Genomic DNA, 25,916 nt, shown 5'->3' on the forward strand with positions numbered 1-25,916 from the left:
AAAAAGCAGACATAGAATTCTTGATAGTTTTGATATAAGGTATAGAAATAATCTTTACATGTTATTGTTTATAAATACCAGACATTAACCTAGGTTTGGTTTGAAACACAAAATTTAAGAGATATTTTGGTTTAAAGAATAAATATATTGCATTCTCACAGATGTAAGATTGATTATACTAATGAATTATTTAAAAACCAAATAGTTAATACGGTACTTCTACATGGAGAGAGACATGATTCAGAGCTGGAAAATTTCTGAGAGGCAGCAAAGAACTAAAGCTTTTTAAGTGAGAACCAACAAGATTTTCCAAACCCAACTTCCCTAACCTTAGCATGAATATTTCCAGGCTTAAAATGTTCCCAAGATATGTTTTCATCATTAGGCTTAAAAGCTCAATGGTTTTAATCCTTCTGAATGATATTCATTTACATTTTTAATCCCCAATTTACATAATCTCTTGGTTTACACACGCATTGAGCCAATGTCTGGTTAGAGACAGTTGAGTGCCCTTCCCCCTGGCCTTAGGGTGAGCTGCCCTGTGCTTGCCCTTTTCTACCCCTGAATCCCCTTAATCCCTTCATTCATTCTCTCCTCCTTCTCACCCACTACCAAGGACCTCCTGAAATGTTAGTCCCTTACAGAACCATGGAACTTCTCTTAGTCTGACCACTTTTTGGAAGAAAGATGAATATTTTTCAAGCTATAAGAAATACAATGGCAGAACCACTATCCACTAAGCTTGAAGACCCAGAGAATGAAGCTGACACACTCTTGTTCCTTGAGCACAGCACCTCCAGTCTGAAATCTGGGTGGCCTGGAGGAACCCCGGGAGACTGTTATCTCTTCATTTACCTACTGGCTTGAAACAGGGAAGTTTCAAGAATGGTTTAGAGGCACATACATTGGTTCTGGTTTTATTTAAAACAGGATAATCCCCCCATTCCTCCTTGGATCCTTTATCATTAAAATTCTCAGAAGGTAGGATTAAAACAACCCTCTCTTCAGAAACCAGGATTTGACCTTTGAGTTCTCTGATACCCAAACATGACCACAAAAGGTTCTGAGAATTTTCTGGACCAGCCACCTGGGGCCAGAGCTTTGCCAGTGTCACTGCCTGTCTTTCCAGTCCGCCCACCATGCACATATCTGGCATACCTAGGTACAAAGAAACGACTGAGGGGGAGACTTGGTATTTTCCAGAATTCAGGAAATTGAATTATCCACATAGGAAATATCACAGAGTAAACAATCCAACTGCTTTTTTTAATTAAAATATTCTGAAATAAAGATTAGGCTGTCAATGCCTTCTTTTATAGCGTAAAGGGGATTTTCTGCAAGGATAAAATCACATGTTTATATGGTTATCATTTTTTTAAACTCCAAATATGTAAGTGTGAGAAAAGGCAGTCTGACTCCTGCATAATTCATGGGCAGCATTAAAATCAAGTCTATGCAATTTTCGCTTGTTGCGCTGAACACCACACTGTGATGTAGCCCAGGGAGCCTCCCTTCTCAGAGCAGCCTGTGAATTGCCATTTGAAATTAGTTAACATGATTCCGGCTCCTCAGCATTAAGCTGCGAAATATTAGCCCCTAGAGGGTGAAGGTTTAAGCATCATTTGCTGAACTTCCTTTTTCCTCCCAGAGATAACCCTTATATTAGATCATGTTTATTTTACTTGTAAATCACATCTCACTACAGGGGAGTTCAAAGTTTTAAAATGTTAGTTTTGGGATACAGTATCCAACCATTTTCTTCCTCTACCTAGGACTTTACTGTTTTTTAACATGATATTAATCTCTGCAGAAGAATAACATTGTCTTAATGTAAAGCCTTAAGTTAAACTACCAAGCTGGTGTGTGACACATTCTTTTTAATGAACTGAATTCTTCTCTTCAGCCTTATAATGCTTTCCTTGCTGCAGTGAAATGGATAATGACAGAACTGGTCCTGTAAGTATAATTTGATACTGGAAAAAAAAAGTACTATTGCTTTTTTTTTTCAATTGTCTTATGAAGTGAATTGTGAGATTGTGCCTCCTACTCAGATTCATAATACCTTGAGATTACTTTGTTGAACATCTCAAGATATTGAATGTTGAAACAAAAAAAATCTTTTATTATGTTATTCTTGGTCCCTGTTTATTCCCTTATGTCATTGTTTAGCAGACTAACAGCTTGCAATACACAAACCAAATTTATTTATTGTGGTTACTGTTAAATTTAACATAGCTGTCTGGCTGTTTTTAATGCAGCCTGGGTGGGCTGTGGTCAGAGGAACAAATTGCCAGGACTGTCCACTGTGCTGCTTGGGATGTCTTGACATGTGCAGGGTTGGGGGTGGGGCCTATACAGTACAGACCAGGGGCTGAGGGCTTTCCTCAGGTGGGATTTAATTGTTTACTCTGTCAAATTAAGGTCCCGTTTGGATGGTGCTGGATGCATCTGTGACTTTGGTCAGACTTGAACTGGCATAAAGATGAAAGGTTTGACTTCCAGACAAGATATTGGACACATTACAGAAATACGGTTGTCACACGAAAGGGAGGGATTCCAGGCATGATGAACAACTCAACTAGACTAGGCTATACCAAACTCGTTCACTTTTATTTTCCCCATTAAGGCTTTAGATCTGGGCGTTAAAGGCATTTTTCTTGCTGGTTTGATGAACAGACATTGTTTTCCTCAATGCTTTAAAGTAACCAAGTTATTCATTTATAAAGTTATAAGTGAAGAGTAAGTTCCACATATTTATAAGAGACAAAATATGGCAACAGATGAGTGTGTTTTGATTAAAGTGAACTGCTACATGAGTCTGGAAAAGAAATGATTGCATTTTGATCTATTTCCATTTAGTCGGAGAATAATTTTGTATTACTTTTGCATTCTTTACTAACAATTGAGGTGTTTTTTTTTTAAAGTTGCATTGTGGTATAATTTCATGAAGTTTGTCCCATCTGCCCCTACATATACTCAGAAAAACACATGTATGTACATACACCCACACAATTGAACAAGTTTGTGCTGCAGTATAAGTTTTGAATGTTTCTTTTATTGTTCAAGATAATATTCTAAGCAGAAAATATTCTATTTGTATTTTCAAACCAGGGCATACAAAGCCCTTTAAGAGAGAATTTCTTACTATTAACTGAATATAACTAAAAGCTGTTATGCCTATAAGCAGAGATTTTTTCAACAGTCTTTGGGTCTAGATAAATCTGACTTTTGGGCATGGCTGCCATTGACAATAAAAATTTCTTTTCACAAGATAAAGACCAATAAATGTGTTGCTAACTAGACCAAACATTCTGCCATTTGCACACTGATGGTTTCATAAGTGCAATGTTCCAACACCACACCCTCCACCAGTGGGCTCCACAGCTTACTCCCCCACCATCCTATCGCCCACCATGGTAATCTCAGTTCTCAGACTCCATTGATTTTGACTGTTATTTTCTTACTGTGTTCCTTTATATCCCACATGAGAGATAGGTTGTTGTGTATGTGTCTCTCTCTTTCTGACTGGCTTCACTCAGCACAACACTCTCCAAATCCATCCAGATATCAGCAAATGGCATGATTTCATCTTTTCTTATTGCAAAGTAGTGTTCCATCCTGTGTATAATACCATAGTTTCTTTATCCATTCATTCCATCTGTTCTTAGACACCTGGGTTCTGTCCATATTTTGGCTATTTTGAATAGTTCTGCAATAAAAATAGGAGTGCAAATGTCTTTTCTGAATAGTTTTTGGGCCCTTGGGGTAGATGGCAGTAAGTGGAATTGCTTGATCATATGAAAACTTATATAGCTTTTTTGAGATGTGTTCATATTTTTTTCTAAAATGTTGAAGCAATCAAAATTCCCACCAGCAGTGGGTAAGTGTCCCTTTATTCTCACATCTGCACCAACACTAGTTGTTTTTGTTCTTTTTGGTGTGAACAAATCTCACCAGTGTGAGGTGACTTCTTATTGTTTTGATTTGTATTTTCCTGAGCATAAGTGATACAGACTGTTTTTTTAAACATCTATTGGCCATGTCTTCTTTGAGAAGGATTCTAATCATATCTTCTTCCTATTTTTTTATCTTGATTTTTTCTTGTTATTTTTTCAAATGCTTTATGTATCTTGGATCTTAACCCTTTGTTGGATGAATGGTGGAAAAATATTTTCTCCCAGTCTGTGAAGCATCTTTTTATTCTAATCATTGTTTCTTTTGCAGTGAAAAAGCTTCTTAATTTGATGTAGTCCAATTTGTTTATCTTTGCTTCTGTTTTGGCTGATGACATTGAATCATTGAAGGTACCTCTAGACTTAAGGTCATGAAGGATTCTTCCTATGTTCTCTTCAATATAATTCATGGATTTAGGTCTAGTATCATGTTCCTTAATTGATTTTGAATTGGCTTTTGTACATTGTACCAGATAGGGGTATAATTTTTTTGAACATGTGACTGATCAGTTTTCACAACACCATTTGTTAAAGAGACTTTTCTTCCCACTGACTATTTTAATAGCGAGTGATGGTAAATAACAGTCATTGTTCTGTGAATGACCAAGTAACATCGAACTTTTCCATCACCTGTTTAGGTTCCTGGTGGAATTTAACCTCTGCAGTTGGTGGCACTCAGATATGACAGCTAAAGGTAAGCAACAACTGGTTTCTATTTCCTAGTTTAGAGTGAGAAACCTGGGTTCGCTGGCTACTTTTCATCAGGGATGTGCTCACATAAAGTTTCACAGACCAGAGTGATGATTTTTCAACTCTGTCCGCAAAAGATACCCTTTGTGCTAAGTGCAGTTCCATCCAGTCTAACAAAAATTCCGGGACCTTATTCAGCCAATGTTGAATGTATGCTTTGACCTGTTGCCTTAACTAAGATTTTTGAGGTCATTCATTGGACAGGTGAATCCTTCTAGGTGAATCCTTCAAGAAGATCATGAGCAGCAGTAAAAATTCTAAAGGATAAAGACACACTGGCCTTCTATGGCTGAGTGAATGGATCACTGTTCTGCTTTTTTCGTCGTCACCCTCCTGAACTATAAATCTAATCATATCACTATTTCTGCTCAAAATCTTTTGATGCTTAGAAGTTATTAGTAGAAACTCTGTGCAGTGTAGGGGAACATAATATTTATCTCCTTTGTGTACATGTATATTTAGTGAAGCAAGAAATCATTTTATATATTGAGCTCTGTAACCAGGACATACTAGTAGCACTGCAGGACTGTCCTCCCATTGTTCATCGATTTGCTAGGGAAAGAAAGAGAAGTAAAAAATTTCTTGATGACAGAAACCATCAAGAAGTTAAAAGTTTCTTAACTTTTAGAACCTATCTGGTGTTTAACACATGGCTGATGTGCTATCACTGCTTATTAAATACGCAATAAATATTTCCTTTGCTTAAGTGTGACTATTATAGTCATTGATGTTGTAGCTTTGTAACAGGCCAATAGAACTTTTTGTCTCAAAGCATGAATTTGTACATTACTTATTAGAGTATGACTTGAAACGACATCCACAGAAAATTCTAGAAGGCCCTGATAATCATGACCCTGTTCTGAATGTGCTGAGGGTAGCTTTGTCACATGACACTGCCAGTGCCAGGGGTCAGGAACCAAACACCCTCTTTTACCCACATTCACTTTCCTGGTGACCCTCAGGGCAGAGGTCTATTCTTGCCTTTCCTGTTAGGTTGATACTAGGACATTGAATGCTCACAATCCCTCTTCAGGAAATATAGCCTAAGGAAAGAAACTGAAATGGAAACAGAATTTTATGACAGGATGATCACCACCATGGAATTTACGATTTCAATACTGGTACCTCTTTAAATGATGAACTATGGGGAGCTTTAAAATAAATTTCAGTCCATCCAGAGAAAAGTACAGGAAATTCTTAAGCAAGATTTTGTTTCTTAAAATTTCTTACCAACTTAAAAAGTGCTCATGAAATTAAGTGGTATAACAAAATATATGCAAAAGTGTATAGAATCTCCAAAAGTATAAAGGCAGAAGAAAAGAATGTAGAATCAAATCAGATCAGTTATGGAGAGACAGCAAAGAGCACAATATCAGTTAAGAGAAAAGTATCATTTACCACAGGAAAATTTTACTCATGGCAGATAAGCCTGTTCTTGTGTAAAAATGCACATGTTTTTAAAGATGAAAAGATACCTACTAAATTAGTCCTTTTTTAAAAAAAAATCTTATTTTCTACTCATTTGATTAGCTTTCCTACAATTCCACTATTATGGATAATAATAGATTCATGAGGTTAAAAGAGTAAAAAGGATACTAGAAGATCTATAGAGACCAAGAGCACAGATTGAAAGTTGGTTAAATGGCAACAACAGTACCCGAAGAAAACCTCTACTCCTCTCAAATCAGGATGCGAATTCTGGCAGATGAACTCACTGTTTCATGTCCTGGTTTAGAGATCAGGGAGCTATGCTCTTTCACTTGCTGGCTTATAAGGTTCTGGGCAAGTGAATTAGTATCTATAGGCCTTAGTTTCCTGTTTGCCAACATAGCTAGCAATAGACATAATATAGTTGTGAGAGAGAAATGGAAGCGAACACGAAAAGTCCATTTGCAAGACATGTATAGAGCAAGGCTTTTCCACGTGGTGAAGGGGTGATACTCACATTTTCAGTGGTGCTGGTTTTCATTGCAGAGAGTGAAGAAGGCTAAAATATTTGGTTCTAAAAAGTATTCTGTCCCGAGAGCAGCACTGCAATTACCTTTAGTGATTTATCTTTTTGGCAATCCTCTTTCCTACCAGGTACCAGCCCACACTCCAATCCCCCATTGGAGGAGCATTGGTGGGGATCATGAGGACACTCCCTTTTACATATCAACCTCCATTCCCACTGCCCTACTACCCTACTACCCCTACCTTGGTCTGCTTTCTTCCCCTGAACCTGCCACTACCACAAACCTCTGCCTCCTTCTTTTTCCTCATCCTCAGAACTGATGAATAGTGTTGGAATTTCTGTTGAGCATCAGTGGCTGTAAACTTTGTCTAAATCAGTGACTTTCAAATTGGGGAATGCAATGTATGGGGACAGTTTTAGTTGTTAACAACCCAATGAGGTATGCCATGGACATCTTAGTGGGTAGAGATTCTGGAAACTACTAAACATCCTGTCAACCCCAAAACTCATCTAACTCAAAATGTGTGTGGTGAAAGTATTAATGTAACTATGGTGTAGACTGAGATGGGGAGGGGGTAATGAATAAGAAGGAAGAAGACAGTCTGGGAACCCATGATAGTTATGGAAATATGTGAGGTTTCCCATTGTGAAATCACCCCCCTCTTCTCTCTTCCCTAGAAATGGGCAATGTTTTAAAAAAGAGGAATATTCTGATGCTTCAGCTTTGTTTTCAGTCTCAGGAAGTTTTTAAATGATCCTTAATTTAAGCTAATTCTAAATCATCTGATTCCATCCCCACCCTAGGATACCTTCTACTCTCAGGCTGTGAAGAGAACTTGTCAAAGAGTTATATTATCAAGACATTGTTTGCAAGATATGGGTGCTTTTCCATTTTCAGGATGCTGATATAGGGTTGTCTTCAAATCCCTTCCACTTATCTGAGACATGAGGACTGTCAAAATTTGTCATTAAACCTTTCAAGGGCACCTCAGTCAGAGGAGAGTGAAACAGCTGCTCTTCTCAGATAGAGCCTGTGGCCACACTGAATTGTCTTTTCAGTCCTAAAGCCCTCTGCTGGGCATGGCTATAATTTTCTTCCTTCCTTAAAGAAACAATCAATTGTTGGTTGAGTGAACTTGTCCCCAGACATGCTGTTGTTTGGATAGTGTTGGTAAGTGTAAATGTAAAACTTAGATTCAGTATAAGAAAAGAAGAATTTCAAGCATTATACCAAGATGGACTTGTAAGATTTCTTCATTCTAAGTTTAACATCCCCTCACTGAAAAAAAGACCCTGAGCTGAGCAGACATCTTTGCCTAGCTAAAAATGGAATCCATAATTACACTGTTTATCTGCTTCATTTCCTTAATGAGGGGACTGTGGAAGCCCATTTCTGCTTGATTATCACAAAGGTATCATTTGGTGAAGTTGCACAAAGAGAAAGGATCTTGCTGGCACCCTATTATGAATGGGGGTGCATTCACAGAGACAAAAGAAGAGGAAAGCTTTTCAAATGGCAACTCTATTCATTCTCCATTGTCTGCACATAATTACTATGAACCCAAGTCCATTATTCTCATCAGGACATTTGTTGCTAAGGGAAAATTAAAGAAATTCAATTGTTTGGATTCTTCCTTGGGTGCTTCATTGTAAGTGATGGGTCATAGTAACTTCAACTTGAAACTGGTGTGGAGGCATAGAAAAGAATGGAGACCCCAGGATGTGGCTACCCAGGCTTGGATCTTGGCTCTGATATTTACAAAAGTGCGACTTTGGGTATACGTCTTAATAGCTCCACATTTTAATATTTTCTTCTGTAGAACAGGAAGGTAGAAGGGCTTACGCACTGCATGCTCATGAGGACTTCATCCATGCAAAGTGCCAGTGCGATGTTTAAGATGTAGTTAGCACTGAGTGAATATTGGCAGTGAAGGAAGTGATGATGGCCATAAGTGATGTCAGTAAATTATGATCCTGATTAATCAGTTATTGTGGGACTCCAGGAAGCATATGTCCAACTTCTGAAGCCCATTTATCCCTTCTGGAAAAAATGGGTAGTCAGACTAGCTGAGCTCCATGGTGCAGAAGTGTGTAAACTCAAAAAAGCATAGCAGCGGAGGTGGCTCTGTCTCTCCCGCCGCCAGCGTTGGGTAGTCTCACGCCGCTTCCCCCACCCCGGGGAGGTCGACGGCAATGGGCAGGCGAAGGAAGGAAACGAGGGCCAGGCTGGTTGATGTCAGATGCAATTTATTCCAATCCTCTCTTCATCCACTCATGTTTCTGTCCTCTGCTTCTTCCTTCCCCATGCTACTTCATTCTCCTCCTCCACCTCCCTTCATTCTCTTTCTGGCTCTGGAATCTGGATATTTATAAGAAATGAGTTTTGAAAGTGTCAGAGTTAAAACAACACCCAGGGCCATTTTATGCTTCCTATATCACAGCCTGTGATGTGCACTTTCTCTTTCTCTCTCTCCTTCCGTTTTACTTCCAAAAAATACCCCATTTTTTTTTTTATTTTGCTTGCAACCATATTTATGGACTCAAAATTCTATGATCTATTCAGTACTCCAAAGAAAGGTGTTCATGATAAGCCACATTATTTAGATTAAATGTGGCTATGGTTGATAGGATAATTTGTGTGTTTCCTGAAAGCACATCAGGTGACTCCCAGACAATCTGTAGCCATGCTATAGACTCAATAGTTTATCACCACATCAGAACATTTGCCTACAGTGTAGTCAAAGGAAGAAGAATTTCACCATCAGAAAGGATAAGAGCCAAATGAGTCTCCACATTGAGAGTATTGGACTTATTCCATTGTAATTGGGCCAGACAATTAGAATTAGAGATGGAACAATTATTAAGCTTATTTGAATCACGTGCACTACCTATCTCAGTCTAGTGCCAGAGACTTTTATTTGTCTTTTTCATTGGCTATACATCACAGAGCAGTTAAAAATATATGTTCTTGAGCCAGATGGCGCATGTTCAAATTTTGACTCTACCACATACTCTGAAAGAATTTAGGCAATTTACTTAGCCCTATCCTCCATTCACTAATCTTCAGAATAGTTATCACTTTTTTGTAATAGTTATCACTACCGCATAGTTAAGTGTTTTTCATGTTTCACTGTTAAATAATTTAATACATTAACTAATTTAATACATAAAAATCAGAAAAGCAGCTGGCACATAGGAATTCTTCATTAAATGGAAATGTTGCCATTACTAAGATTATATGCCATCTCTATATTTGTGCATAATATAGACTTTTACTTACTCATTCTATTGTTTAAGTTATTTTTATTTTACTTCATCTAATTCTTTTCTTGATTTGGGTATTTTAAATATTAAAAAGCAAACTTCTTAAATTTAATACCTGTATTATTTTATACCTGGAGAAGTAAATTGTAGAATTTAAGAGCCTTGAAGGTAAATGTTACCAAATTATAAATATTACTTATAAAGCATAAATCCAATCTTTGGGTCTGGCCTGGGATGAAACAGAAAATAGCAAATTGAAAAAACAGAAAGAAAACAGAACGATAGTTTAAAAAATCCTAGAGTAAAAATAATACCACCCTCTCACAAAAATTAGAGTCATCTCTCTCACCAAAATCATAGGTAATGTAGAATTGGTAAAAGAAAGAGCTTACCTCTGTGTGCTTTTCTGTCTGCTTTCTGTCAGCTTGGATCACTTATCTTGTCTCTGAAGTCAGGCAATTTGTCATTAGTGACTGAAGTTCTCACTTCACTTGTCAGCTTTATTTGCCTGGAAAATACTATCCAGAAGTATTCATGTAGCCAGCTAACATGTGATTACCTTTCTATGACTTGGCCTGCAAGGCCCAGCAGGACAGATAGTGACTGGGTCCTGGGCCTCCAAGACCTTGTCATCCAAAGAGATATACCAGTAGTGCAGTTAGAATGCATCGAGGGAATCTTCTGCTTGCCCTTTCTTTTCATTATTTTATTTTATTTCCTTTCCTTTCCGAAGAACCCCATACTGTACAGTGGTCATGATTGCCTTGGTTATTTGAGGTATAGAGGATTAAACTCAGCATATAGAAACACCTAGATCTCTCTCACTAGGGGTCCCAAAAGGAAGATGGACAGACCTCAGCCTTTGCAGACTGAACCAGATTTCGAACCCAGGATCTTGCTTTTGTCAGACAAGCACATTAAGCCACCGAGCCATCTTCTGACTCCCCTACTAACCTTTTCTCACCCAAAACAGCTGGGATTCTAAGAATTCAATGAATTAGCAAGTGCAGGATAAGCTGTGATGGTGTGGAGTCCATATACTTAAAGAACACTCACACTGTGCCAGCCATTTTCTATAGTGATTCTTTGGCTCTGCACAACCATGGAGGCTATTATTATTCTTCTCACTTTGCAGAGAGATTAACCTGCTGTGCTCTGATACCACGCAGCAGCACAGCAGGAGTAGGACTTACAATGCCCAGAATATGTGCTCTCAGCTCACAGGCAATTAGCATCTGGAATGTAGATGGTAACATTCACAAGGAACATTTCATGGCAGTCTGTGAATGCAAGCCTGTGTGTGAACCTGCTTGTGTGTGAACCTGCACATGTGTGTCATTTGCTGAGAGCTCTGCCTTACTGCATTTATTCTTCAGAACAGTGCTTTCAGCATATATCCTCTCAATTCAGTGATCTGTTTCTGAAATTACAGGTTCTGCATAAAATACTGATTAAAAGCCCATCTTCCTTTTTTTAACTAAAAAATTACAATGCATTTTCTTCAACCCTCTAACCTCAAAACAATATCCTGAAAAGAATTAAAGCTGAATACTAAAGCTCCTATAAAAATAAATAATTTAAAAAAAATTTTAAAAAAACTCCTAAAAATACCGTGTTAGGATATAAATACTTAGAATGTCGCTTCCTGATAACTCAGTAGTAATGAGTGGATGCTCATTACATTAAATGGATGCTCCAAACAGCCTTTTGTACTCAGTAGACCTGTGATGACTCCCTTTGTGCAAGCTCCCTCCCACCCCATTGGACTTACCTCAGAAAAACCCCTGGGGGCGGGGCATTCTGCCACCATGGCTACTGCCCTTCTGTCAGTTGGTTTTGGAAAACCAATTCAATTTGTCTGCACGTGGGTTAAGTAAAATACTATTGAGTTTTAGAATTGTAAATTATGTAGTGTGCATCTATTACAAAAGTAATATGTATAGCATACATTTATATGAATACAAATTTGTGCTCCTAACTCCTCTGACTTCTCATTCTTTCCTTATAAGTGCTTGGTTATTGTTTCTATATCATCATCATTTTATAAATCACAATACTTCCTGGGAAGGCTTGCTTCTTGTTACTATTGCTAGTACTAACATTGACATTAATCAACACAGTTGCTTCAGGTACTGTACTACATTTTCAACATAAATGATTTCATTTAACGTCACAACATCTGACAGAAATATATTATCCTCAATTTACAAATTTAAAAAAGGAAACTTACAGAGCTTTTGGAAGTTGTCCCTGGGACATAAGATGTTTCAATAATTTAGTTATCTGATGTTTCAATAATTTAGTTATCCCCCCACCCCCAAGTCTTTACCCAGTAATACTTTGGACTTATCCATGTTATCAGAGTTAGTTAGTGCCATTTTTCTGGACAAAGAACTTCATCATCCTAGGATTAGATTTGTGACTGTGATTCCAAGATATTACATATTTTACTACTCAGTGCTTCAATTTTCTTTCTTTAATAAAACCATGCAATCCAATCATGACCTTTGTCTCACCCTAAATAATGTGGTATAACTAATATTTTGTACACTTATTCAGATATGGCATTTATATTATTGCTGAATTCAAGTAAGTCTGAGGTCAGAGACCAAGTGACTGATGTTGTCCCAGAAAATAGAGTTCTTCTGATGCATAAATGATAGCTGATCAAGCCAACAAAACTGCTTGAGGAATTATAGCTTATAGAGTTGCTTGGCCGATGAAATCACTTGACTAATTAGAAAATAATGCATTATGCTCTGCCTGGAAAAAAAAATCACAGTGCAGTAGGAGCGTACTGTGTTCGTAGTTTCTGTGGGCTGCCAGTCACAATAAGATCTGTGCCTTGAATTCATCTTCTTTTATTTTTTTCTCTTTCTCTCTATCCCTCCAGCCCAGAAATTGAAACAGACCTTGGAGCCTTGTGATACTGAGTATCCAGCATTTGTCTCTGAGCGGACCATCAAGGAAACCTCAGGGAACATTGCTTGTGAAGACTGCTCCAAGTAAGCCCCCTGTCTTTGTGCTGAAAGAGAACTTTCCTTGGATGGACCAGTTGCATGAGGGAGGGAAATATGGCTGCCCTTTTATGTGATGAGAGAGGTGTTTCTTTCAGCTTGGGGGAAACATCACTTGACTTTGCTAATCATTGAGAGTTTGGGAAGTGTTCAGAACGCATGAGACTAAATACCAGGGTTAAAAAAGCAATTTTCAGTCTAATTTTTTGGTAGATAAGAAAAAAATTCTGGTTGATAATTTCTAGTTGATAGTTTATGATTTCAGTTCTCTGAGGAAGGTCCTTACCACTGTTTACTGAAGGCAACAAACTTCAGGAAAAATGGAAGTTAAATGATTTGAAAAGGATTCTTGGTGGCTTAGAAGACATTTCCCTGATTACTAATGATGTCAGGACTTCTTTAACAGTTTGATTTCCTCCATCAATAGGGGTTTCTGGTCTCCTCATTTCTGTTGGGACATTCTCTACTGGGAGATGGATTTAGTTTTCTGAGTTGGATTATCTTTGTGTGTTTCCAATTCATTGCTTTGCATATGTGTCTTCCTATACCTTGGTGTTTCTTCTTAACTTTTTATAGATGTCTTTATATGCATAGAAATTTCATTTTGCTTTTATTTTAATATAATCTAAGTTATTCTTGCTTTCTTTTATGATTTGTGCATATTTGCTTAAGAAATGTCTCTGACCTAATGTTATATTGATATTCTCATATATTTTTTATTTGAATACTTTAAAGTATTGACTTTCACATTTAGGACTTAATCCTCTGGAATTTACTTCTATGTGTGGCTGCGGTAGGGTATAATTTGGACTTTTTCCATATAGTTGGCCTGTTAACCAACACCCTTTTATTGGATTATATTTATTTGAATTTATAGCATTTAGATTTATTATGACACCTGTGTTATGGACTATGTTCCCATCTATGTGCAGATCTGTTTCTAGTTTTCATGGTTTGTCAATGCCTATAACAATGTTGGGTTTCTTTATTTATCATAGCTCTATAATATGACTTGATATTAGGTAAACACACATCCTTTTTTTGTTCTTCTAAATTGTGATTGCTATTCTTGCCTCTTTATTCTTTAATATTTTCTTTGAATTAGCTTCCTAATTTCCATGCATTAGGCTAGGGTTTTAATTTAATTTGCTATAGGTTAATTTTAATTATTATAGATTAATTTAAACATAAATACTTTTATGACATTGAAACTTCCTACCTAATCACTAAGTGTACCACTTTATTTATATCTTTAATATAATTTTATGTTAGATTTATGCTTTGACAATGTATATTATTTCCTGCTATCAGAAAAAATATACATTTAACACTATATTTTCTAATTTGTAATTTCCAATATATAAGAATATCTCTGATTTCTGTGTATTGAATTTTTTCTATTCAATACTAAATGTTCTTTATACTTTATATATATGAAAATTTTCTTATTCTTTTTCACTCACAGTAATATCACTTATAAAATTTTGTCTTTCTAATGCTAAGTTATTATTTAGTACACTGGATTTCTGAGCCATTGTTCAAAAAAGAAGCAGTGAATATAGAGAACTGTGTCTCATTCCTGAATTAAGGGAATTGCTTCTTATAATTCAAATAAAGTATAATGCATAATATAGAACTTCACATTTTAGTAAAATCTGACTAGTATAGAACTTATCATTGTAACTAATTTTAAGCTTAAGATTCAAGGGTGATTCACTTACAATTTCCACAATCATAGCTATTAAACATTTTCTGAAATGCTACAGGTTATTGGTAGCCAGTCTTTTATTAGACTGAAAAAATATCTCCTGTTAGAATGTTTGCTGTCATTGTTGTTATTGTTTGAAATATGCATGAATGTTGAATTTTATCAAATATTTATTCTGCATCCATTACTAAAACATTTTAGATGGCTTATGTTTCAAGTTACTTTGATATATTAGAACTATTTTATATTATATAAAGTATATATGGTATAAGTATCTTTATAAGCATAGAGTTATCTAATGTGAATGAAAATATATTTGCTTTAACAAGATAGACATTCATTTTTAGGACTACAAAAAAAAACCAGGTTGCTTTATTCATCTGCTAATATCTACTGTGCACTTCTGTATCTGGTGCTCAAAATGGAGAATGAACTGTACTCTGTCTTTCTTATATTCTCATTTGGCATTGCTCTTAAAATTATTTTGTCACAAAATTACTTGGGGAGTTTCCCCTCTTTTGCTAATGTTTTCATCATTTTACATAAAATCAAATTAACCATTTCCATTTTTTCTTTTTTTTTTTTCATTTTGGGTCACCCTGGTGATGCTTAGGGGTTACACCTGGCTTTGCACTCAAAAATTACACCTGGCAATGCTTGGGGGACCATACGGGATGCCAGGGATTGAATTCAGGAGTCACCCGTGTGCAAGGCAAACAGCCTATCCCCTGTACTATCACTCCGGCCCCTAATTATCCATTTCGTATAGGTTTGGTAAAACCTATCTATCAAATAACTTACGTGAGTGAAATTTCACTGCTGAGTTAGTTTCTTTAGTGGATAGATATCCTTTTAGAATTTTCATGTCTTTTAGAAGTGATCTCAGTAATTGTATTTTAACTGTCAAGTTTGTTGCATGTATTTGTTAATAGTTTTCTATTTAATAGAATTCTACTAAAAATACTACCATATTTGTGACTTTATCTCTGAAATATCTGCCCCCATCTCTGTCTCTGCCTTTTTCTTTCTCTTCTTTGCTCACTAACTGTCTCTGTTCTCTCCTCTTCCCGTTTCTCCTTACCTCTCTCTCCATACTGACAGACACAGGTTTGCTTTCATTTCAAAGAAACGTCATTTAGTTAGTCTGATTCTTTGTTGTTTCTTTGACCTCCTATTTTATTTATTTTACATCTTATCAGTATTAAACTTATCATTTATCCTGTTGTTTTCTTTTTTGGAGGGGGTTACTCTTTGTTCTCTAACATTTGCTTTTGATAATTAGCTGCCTCAGCTTTGTTAATATACATATATGATTTCTTTCTTCATCCCGTTTATCTCCATAAATGTTATATACCGGCTTTTTGTGTCACTCAGTTCTTGAAATTTTTCAATTCTCACCACAGTTTGATCTGGAAATTTAAAATAAGATTTGAAGAATTTCTAATATATGGACTCTGAGGCTTTTAAAAATTATCGAGGTAAAATTAAATGACATTGTGGTGTGTAATACACTGTGGTCTTAATATCTGTTTTAAAATGTATGGAGATTTGCTTCAATCTAGTACTTGTGTATATTTCCAAAGCAAATTTTATTCTCTGATAACTATACAAGGTATTAATATGTATTTATTTCACCTAATATATGTCTCAAACTTTCTTTGTGGGGAGGAGAGTCAGGGCCTACTTCTTTCATAACAATTCCTCATCAAGTTTAGGAATTTTGCAGTTCTTTCTTCTTGTCCAATTTATTTTGCTTTCTATATTTGAAGTATTCCTATGATCATGCCCTTTAATGAATGTTAGAGTATCCTGATACATCATTCCTTTAATCCCTACATAATTTATGCATCAGAATGCTTATGCCTTTATATCCAATTTGTTTGCTGATAGCATAGTAGAGTGATTCTTCTTTTTTGGAATACTTTTAAGCATAAGCATATTTCTTCCTCCTTCAATTTTCAATTAATTTTTGTCATTTTTTAATTATTTTTTGCCTTATTACAAAAATTTAGTTTAGTTTGAAATTGTTATTATCTCTATTTTTGGTAGATTTAATCTTTTAAAAATTATTTTGACTATGAATGCTTTAATTCCATTTTCATTTTATAGGATTTGTAGTTTCCATTTTGCAAAGTTTTTTAATTTGTTATATCTATTGATTTTATTGAATTTCTCTATTCATTTTATTCGTTGCTACTTGGTATACACTATTTTTTGCAGTGAAGGAACACACCCAGCAGTGCTCAGGGCTTATTCCTGGCAGTGCTCAGGGTCTCACATGCACTGCTGAGGTTCAAACCTCAGTTAACTACGCACAAAACAAGTTCCCTGATCCCTGTACTATCTCTCTTGACCTACACTTTTTTTTCCTTTGTAGTAGTAGCTGCCCTCATCTTTTTTTAATCATTTTTTTACTTGGTCAAGATCAAAAAGCAAACAAAAACTTAGAACTCTAACTTGGATTACATTTTATTTCTTTCAGGCGCTATTTCTAATATCCAGTTCTACTGTATTTTCAACCCACTAAATATTTTATTGTTATCACTACTGCCAAAAGTTATTGACTCATCATAGTTTTAAAAGACAAAAAAAAATTACTTTGTTTTACAGTATTTAAAAAATGTACTTAAAATATTTTTAGAAATGACCCAGAAATAATAAATTCTTCCACCCTATCTGAAAATGTCTTATTTAACATGTATTTTGTGGTGGTGATTTAACTCCATAATATTTAAATGGAGATATTTTGAAGAAATCATTTTACCATCCTCTAGCCTTTTGCTCCGCACTTTTATAAATATTCCATTTCCTCTCTACTTCATGCCATGATTCTATGTGTATTCAAGATTCTGCAGTTTCACTTAATTGTGCCTAGATTTGTTTCCTTAAACTTATAGTTGACTAATTTTCTTTTTATTATATCTATTCTGATGTATAATGTATCCATTGAGTTTTTGATATGAATTTCTTTCATTTTACTTCTAGAAACTTCATTTCCATAAAATATCTGTATATACTTTTATATTGTATCTGATTTTTAGAGTTTTCTGTACATAATTTTGAAAGTCTTTAAAAATTGTTCCAGTTGCTTAAGTTTTGGGGTACCAATCCTCTTCTTTGTTGAATCAGCTTTATTTTATGGAATATTATTTGTTCTTGTGTCATGACTATAAACTCATTTTTCTCTTAATTATTTCTTCTGTGAGAATAGAATAGAGTTTGATTTTCTCCCTTGAATAATGCACTCTTGGACTTCTATTATATATCATATTTGTACTGACTACCCTGGAGTAATTGTTATGTACATTTTTGCGTTTAGTAGTTTCTATATCATATAATTATAGTAAATGTTTCTCCTCAGGAGCATGTAGTTTAAGCTTAAAGTTTAATTTCTCATGCTAGTGCTATTTTTCCTATTTGGAACTTTAGTTAGTATGAGATTATCAGCTTTTTAGCTTTAGCTATAAATGTACAAGTTGCCTTTCAATGTCTTTTCTTCTCGGTTGTCATCTAGTATACTCTTTATACTTTTTAAAAACTGTATTGTACAGAATATCTAAATGTTTAGAGCAAAGTGGTGTCCATGTTTACTCATTCCACTATGTTAGGGTTGACTGTTCTTACAGAACCTTCTAAAATACTGAAGTCAGGTGATATAATGCAGGAGCTGTGCAATCAGATTACTGGAGTGTGAGTTCTAACTCATTTGCAACTGTTCCAACTTGAGCAAAAATCTACACTCTATAAAGTCACCTTTTCCTCTGAGTAATTTGAAGAATAATGATACTAAGCATGCCATACACTTGTCATATTCATTAAATGAAAATTTTATGTTGCTAATTTAGCATAATGCTTGGAACATAAAAAATGCTGAATAGATGTTGACATTTTATATAGCACTGTCCTCCTGTTGTTCATCAATTTGCTCAAGCGGGCACCAGTAACATCTTACAACAAATTGTGAGACTTGTTGTTACTGTTTTTGGCATATCGATATGTCACGAGTAGCTTGCCAGGCTTTGCCATGTGGGCGAGATTGATATTATTACAACCAATATTAATGCTCTTAACTCCTGTCAACAATTATGTTGAATTTTGTGTTTTCCTTTTTATAGATTGCAACATCACCGTACCATTGTAGAATTTTCTGTAGAAATAGGAAAATCGAATATATATATACATATATATACATATTGATATATACCTATCTATTCCCAGTTGACCAAAGTTCATATATGATTCATTCTTTGTGATCATTTATTGCTCTGTAGCTCTGTGAAATGGACTTCACTGGTTTTAGAATAGTTGTAAAACATTTTTATCAGAGAGGTTTCACATAGTTATAGCTTCAAATTTTATGAGGTGGCCAGTAGCACTTGGTGAATTAATTAGATTATTAAAATTGGTTTGGTATCTTCTCATTTTAAGTGAGAAAACAGAAACAAGAAAGGGGACTACTGAGAAAGTATTATTCCTTATTGATTCATAAGTAGAAATCTAAATATGAATAAAGTTTGATTAAAATGAGAGTCCTATATTTCAAACCAAAAATAAACTTTCTTTTAGAAAGGGTTAGAATTAGGTCCTTCTAAAACCAAGAAATAGCACCTGTGCTTTGGTGGGATCCAAGAGTGCAGAAGGCACAAAGTTGATGCTGAAGGTATTTATATGGTTCTTAATTGGTTTCAGACCTGAATTCTGCTAAAGGTACAAGAGTCATAGAAGGTTGGAGGTTGAATACGATGTTACACAACTTTCTAGAAGAAAGTGAAAATACACTGCAGACTTTAGAGGATTTTTTTTTCAAAAATCCTTTATTCCAAAACTACCATCAGGAACTTCCATCATACACTAAAGAGGTAAAGCAATAAAGACTCAGGGGTCTAAATTAACAGAGAATTGGGGACTTGTGATTTTTCTTTTTTTTTCCTTCAGTAAATTCTTTTTTTAATTGTCGATGTATATGAACATATAGAAAACGTCTTACACAATAGGATTGCAGCTTAATTGCTTTTGTTTGCTTGTTTTTGAGACACACCTGACTATGCTCAGAATTTAATCCTGGCTCTGTACTCAGAGCTCACTCCTGATGAATTTGAGGGACATAGGGAGCATCAGGGATTGAACCCGGGTTGGCCACATACAAGGCATGCTCTATTTGTTGTATTAGCTCTCCAGTTCCTACATTCTGGTCTTTCACACGAAGAACAAAAGTTAATAAGTGGAAGAACATTGCAACCAAGACCTCTCCTGAATGACTCCTACTCGCTGCCCATCCCACTCCTCAGAACCACAAAAGCAACTTGAGATGCCTCTGTCTTGATACCTAACATCATTATATTCATCTTACTCATTTCTATTGTCTAACTTATGAGGTAATAGTTGGCTCACAAGGTATGAGGACTGATGCATGAATGACATTTAAGAAGTCTTCTAAGAAATTGCTTAAGAAAACAGGACCTTACGACAGTAATTAAGGCTGCTCAGGGCCTCAGTGAGCACTTCTTGGTTATATTTTCTATGCTGGACTAGGCTACATTTGTGGAAGTAGCAGTAAACAGGAAATACATTATTTTTGTCTTCATAGAGTTTATAAACCAGAAGTAGACAGTGTCATGCTGTATACTTAAGGTTTGGATTATAGAGTCAGTGATACCCAAGGTACACAGAGGGGGCAAATAGGGTAATTAAGAAAGCATCAGGAAAGAGTGTCATCTATGAAGATCCACAGAATCTGGAGGAGTATCCAGTTGTAGGTCAAATCTTGTAGAGGCAGAAAAAAATGTGGCTTGTACAGTCAGTTACTATACTTTCAAGGAAGCCGTATCATACACTTGACAGTGAGAAAAGGCAGCATAAGAGATGAGTGAGTTCAAATCATGTTGCTGCTTTGATCACATGAACAATAATTATGGCAAGTCCCTACATAATGTCATTGAGAAGTTCTTGGAAATTGTGACTTAAAGCAGAATCATATATAACCAAGCAAGCTAAGCATAGACAATATAAATAATAGTTAAGTTTCAGTGGCCTATTTATGATCTTAAAAATATTACCAAACTTACGAATGCCCCCACACAAGTTCCGATATTATAAAGTTGTATTCATTTATTCATTCTTTAATTTTTCATAACATATGTTCCCATTCAGGGCTATGGGTGTGCCAAGATAGGTTCTGGACAATCACCAAACCTGGAGAAGACACGTTTCATCACAAGAAACACCCCCCACCTCCCCTCTTCCCCCACACAGGGACAGTTTTGGTATGTCAGTAACTCGCATACTTGCCTATGGGACATGCAAGGAAACCAGAGTGCCCAGAGGTAAGGGGAGAACATGAAAACTCCACACAAACAGCATCATAGAATATTGTTATCTTAAATAATAAGATAATATTTGAGATTTTCTTGTAGTTCTTTAAAGGACATCAAATGCTAATGTCAAATGATAGCAGATATTGAAGTACATGAGTTCAGAACAACTGTAAGATTGAAAGGAAAGTAAAATTCTAGATGACAGGAGAAATGATGGCAATGACAATAAAAGTAAAAGTAAAGGCCCTCTCGTTGATCGTCGATTTGCTCGAGCGGGCCCAGTAACGTCTCCATTGGAGACTTTGTTGTTACTGTGTCTGGCATATCGAATACTCTCGGTAGCTTGCCGGGCTCTCCGAGAGGGGCGGAGGAATCGAACTCGGGTCGGCAATGTTGGCCGCTTGTAAGGCGAACGCCCTACCCGCTGTGCTATCGCTCCAGCCCTGGCAATGACAATAACAGTGGTTATTTTTGTAGTGGAAACTTCTTCTGGGAGGCCATTTGTTACCCCTTGTACTTTAATGCAGCCAACCCAGCACATAAACACACACACACACACACACACACACACACACACACACACACACACTTATTCCTGTTAAAGCAAAATAAGATGCAGAGATTTCTTTTATCTCTTTTCTCCCCCAATCCCTGCTCATCTTCAGTGAATACATAGAAGTAACTAGATAGATGTCACTGTCACTGTTACTGTCCTCCCATTGTTCATTGACTTGCTCGAACGGGCCCAGTAACGTCTCCACTGGAGATTTTTTTTTGTTGTTACTGTGTTTGGCTGGAGCAATAGCACAGCGGTAGGGCGTTTGCCTTGCATGTAGCCAACATGGCCGACCCGAGTTTGATTCCTCCGCCCCTCTTGGAGAGGCCGGCAAACTACTGAGAGTACCTCGCCCGCAGGGCAGAGCTTGGCAAGCTACCCGTGATGTATTCAATATGCCAAACACAGTAACAACTAAATAGATGAAAAAAGTTTATTTGATCATGCCTATTTTTCTCTATTCCAAAAATCTTTTGTGAGGATTTGTTATAAAATTTGTGCGATGCTTACATTCCGTCAGAATAGGTTTATAGAAATAGTCCTGTTGGAGACTTTTTGAAGAAGGGAACTTCTTAATTTTTTATCTTTTACCTATCTCTTCTCAACTGTCTTCTCTTGCTCCATATTCTGCAATAAAAGGTACTAGAAGACATGTGAGAATTGGTCAGAAAATTAATGAAGATTACTTTGTACATTTTGTATGAGACTTGTATTTTTGACATGCATTTTGTTAGGGAGGAAAACAAATGTTATTTGACTTTTGTCATCTTTCCCTTCTTGACAGCCAGTAGGTATTTCAGTACAATGGCCAACACTTTTGGTGGCAACAAGAAAGAGGAACTTGCACATCTGTTTTATATAATAATTCCTGTAGAAATTTGTCAACATTTGCTTGGAAAGAATGACATTTCTAGGACTAGTTCCTTAAAGACAATTACTAATTTTTGACCAGTTTTGTAGGTAACTTCAGGTCAAGGGCAGTGACATTCAAAAATAACACAATTCTGCAGCATTTGGCCAGGAGTGAGTTGGAAACTGAGTTTGGTGAAAATTATAGTATTTCAGAAATTGCGCACTAAGATCTTTTTCAAAGAAAAACATCTCCCCTCCCGCAATGGAACATATACAACTGTGTCCATTACAAACCATTCTCAAGGTAGCGATTACTTTCCTCCACAAGCATGGCAAACCATGATGCAACTATGTTCCCCCTTCCCACGGGAACATGCCTCCTGCTGTTGGAGTGTCAGAGATAATCTTTCTCTCCTTGAAAAAAAATCAGATCATTTTGGTGTCTACACATTTTGCCAGAATAAAGGAAACTGTATCTAGTGGTTCTCACCATCTAGTAAATGTCTTTTGGTCTCCTAAGAAAGAGACTTGAAGACTGATTGTTCTCTGCCCCATTTCTAAGTCCCATTTCAAGAACCACTCGAAGGTTTTATATGGAAAATACATCAAGAGGTGACTCAGTTGCTCTAAATAGAAACATTCAAATTGGCCATTTCAAAAGTGAACATTTATGTGCCTATAGCATAGACAGATATGTTATAACTGAGGGACAGTATGCAATGTTTAAAAAAGGATTTTCAAAAATATAGGGTTTATTAAGAATGCAGGAGCCTAAAAGAAAATAAGAATTTACATAAGAATGTCATTAGGGTTGGTGGTTTGGCCGCCTTAACCATTAATTTTCGTCATTCAATATCCCACTGATTATTAAATTAATCTGTTACTCCAACAGCAATCGAAAACAACTGAGCCCATATTTTCTGCGTATTTGTGACTGTCAACAAGTTTAACAAAATTGAATATCGAAAAAGAATAATATTTTACTATTTTCTAGAACACTTAACTTTTTCTTGATACCCTCCCCACCCCCGCCAACGACCTTTTCCTTTGCCGAGAAAGAATCCACAAAGATTTCCTTGGAATGAAAATCAATGACTAAGTCACAAAAGATAATTAAACAAGAATAAGTGAAACATGCATAACATTGACAATGCCAAGTTTTCAAAACATTGTCACATTTTAGTGCTGGTAAGATATTAATTCCTAAGACAAATTAGATTCTTTTTATTTTCTTTTGTCTTTTGGGGGGCATCACTCGTCACTTTTCATAAAAATTATGCTTCCATTAGTTTCACTGTGGGATCTGAACACAAGCTTTGCTCATCTTCCTGGAAGCCCCCAAAGCTGTGGCTACACTTTTCTTCTCTCATCACTTCTCCCCATGCGCCTTTCATTTATCCACTAAACTGAAAGGAAGTAATTGGTCTCGAAGCTGTGTTGACATATTTCGTGGGATATAGTTCAGAGAACCATAGTTCAGGGATTCCATTTTTCTACAAACTACTTCAATTTCCTGTTGAGGTCTCAAGTTGGGTGGGCGATTTACCACAAGTCTTCAGATTATTCTCAGAGAAAGCCATGCAGGTGTTCTTACCAAGTGGGCTTTCTGGAAACAACCTGTAAATGGATCCATGGATCAACAGTGATATGGTATCTCCCATGAGCAAAGGATAAGAGGATGTGCTACTTTTGCATGCACTGTAGTTTGGGCTATCGTATTTAACAGTGCAAGACTTTTTTTTATTAGTGAAACACCATGAGGTACAGTTGTAGACTTACAAACTTTTGTGCTTGGGTATCAGTTATACAATGATCAAGTACCCATCCCTCCACCTGTGCCCATTCTCCACCACCAATAAACCCAGTATCCCTCCCCCCATTTCCCCTCACACTGCCCCACCTCTGTGGCAGGGCATTCCCTTTTGCTCTCTCTTTCCTTTAGGGTGTTGTGGTTTGAAATAGAGGTATTGAGTGGCCATAGTGTTCGGTCTATAGTCTACTTTGAGGACGCATCTCGCATCCTGAGCGAATCCTTCAAACACATTTTACTTGGTGTTCCCTTCTCTAACTGTGCTGCATTTTCCCCCAGGATGTGCTGCTGGCTTCCAAGCTGTGGAGCAGACCTCCTGGATACTTATCTCAACTATTCTTGGGGGTTCATCTCCCATTCTGTTACTTTATATTCCCCAGATGAGTGCAGTCTTTCTATGTCTGTCCCTCTCTTTCTAACTCATTTCAATAGTGCAAAACTTTCAACCGTTTTTTTCAAGCTTTTAGGATCCAGTCAATTCATCTCCCAAAAAGAATAAAACATGTATTTCATAGAATTGTATCTGAATTGGAAAAACAAAAACAAAAACAACTAGTCTAACTCTCATGCTTCATAAACTGGAGAGATTTTTCTAAAAGCACAGTCCGCAAACTCATTTATGTTGACAGGGATGGAGTAAATCCCAGAACCCTATGAATTACTTCCTTCTGATTCCAATACCAAATTTGAATCCAGAAAAGAAGTTGGTAAAATTATTATTCTGATGAGATCACCTAGTAGATCTTGGGCATCTGCTACTTCCTGGGGCTTTCTGAACTGTTGACTCACAAAATTTTATAATTCTGAATTACAGACTACACAGTGATCAGATACTTAGTTACAGAAATTATATACATATTTTGTCAATAGAGATACATTACTGTTATAAGTAATGTTTTGTAGATGTTAAAATATTTTTAGCTATTTGATTTGCAAGCACATGCCAATTTGTTGACATATTTTTATCTCTTGCTCTACATATTTCTGTCATGCAAATGTATTTCAAATCTTGTTTAAAATATGTTTAATAATGAAAATAAGTTTCCCATGAAATAATAGTTGTCCCTTCAAAGGGGATTATACATTCTCTTCTGCAAATCAACTTTTACTCTACAATGTGATAAAGACCAAATTCTTCCCTTTGAAGATTGAGGGCTGTGTATCTTACTTTCCTTATGCTTTTTTTCCTCTTAATATTGTTTATGCAGTTATAACCTTGCTAGACTGGCTTGTAATGTGCAGCTCTGTGCATCATCTAGTATAATACTTTCTGTTTCTTTGAATTTTTGTGTTGAACTCAGGCAGTGGCAGAAGAAAATAGCCTCCTTGGGGGGGCAGGAAGTTGACAATGGTGGTGGGATTGGTGTTGAAATATTATATGCCTAAAATCAAACTATCAATAACTTTGTAAACCACAGTTTTTAAATTACATACAAATATTCTTTTTTTAAAAAAGAAGAAATAAAGAAACCAGCCATCTTCAACCTGTATGTTTTTGCTACCAATTTTGCAGCTGTAAAGGTGATTGAAATACCTTCCAGATTATAAAATGTTTTATTTTCATGAAAAAGATTTATAAAATGACTCTCAAGACTTAAAACTCCCCAACAATTTTTATACCAGCATTAAGACCAGGCCATTCATTTGGGCTATGTTCTCTTTGTATGATTGCTTTAGAATAGGTCTGGATAATTAAATGATCAACAAACTTCACGCTTACTGTTTTGAATTGCTAAAA

General features: G+C 36.1%; 1 protein-coding gene across 2 annotated transcripts in view; it reads left to right on the forward strand.

Annotated features, from left to right (window-relative positions):
• CACNA2D3 (calcium voltage-gated channel auxiliary subunit alpha2delta 3) overlaps positions 1 to 25,916 on the forward strand; it is a 1,033,411-nt gene that overhangs the window by 944,507 nt on the left and 62,988 nt on the right. For both annotated transcript variants that reach the window (XM_056129451.1, XM_056129450.1), the window contains 3 exons: positions 1,904 to 1,956; positions 4,592 to 4,647; positions 12,815 to 12,926. In XM_056129451.1, the coding sequence (XP_055985426.1) occupies positions 1,904 to 1,956; positions 4,592 to 4,647; positions 12,815 to 12,926 (221 nt within the window). The remainder of the gene's footprint in view (positions 1 to 1,903; positions 1,957 to 4,591; positions 4,648 to 12,814; positions 12,927 to 25,916) is intronic.

This window comes from Sorex fumeus, unplaced genomic scaffold, assembly GCF_029834395.1.
Source record: "Sorex fumeus unplaced genomic scaffold, SorFum_2.1 ptg000072l, whole genome shotgun sequence".
Lineage (NCBI taxonomy): Eukaryota > Metazoa > Chordata > Mammalia > Eulipotyphla > Soricidae > Sorex > Sorex fumeus.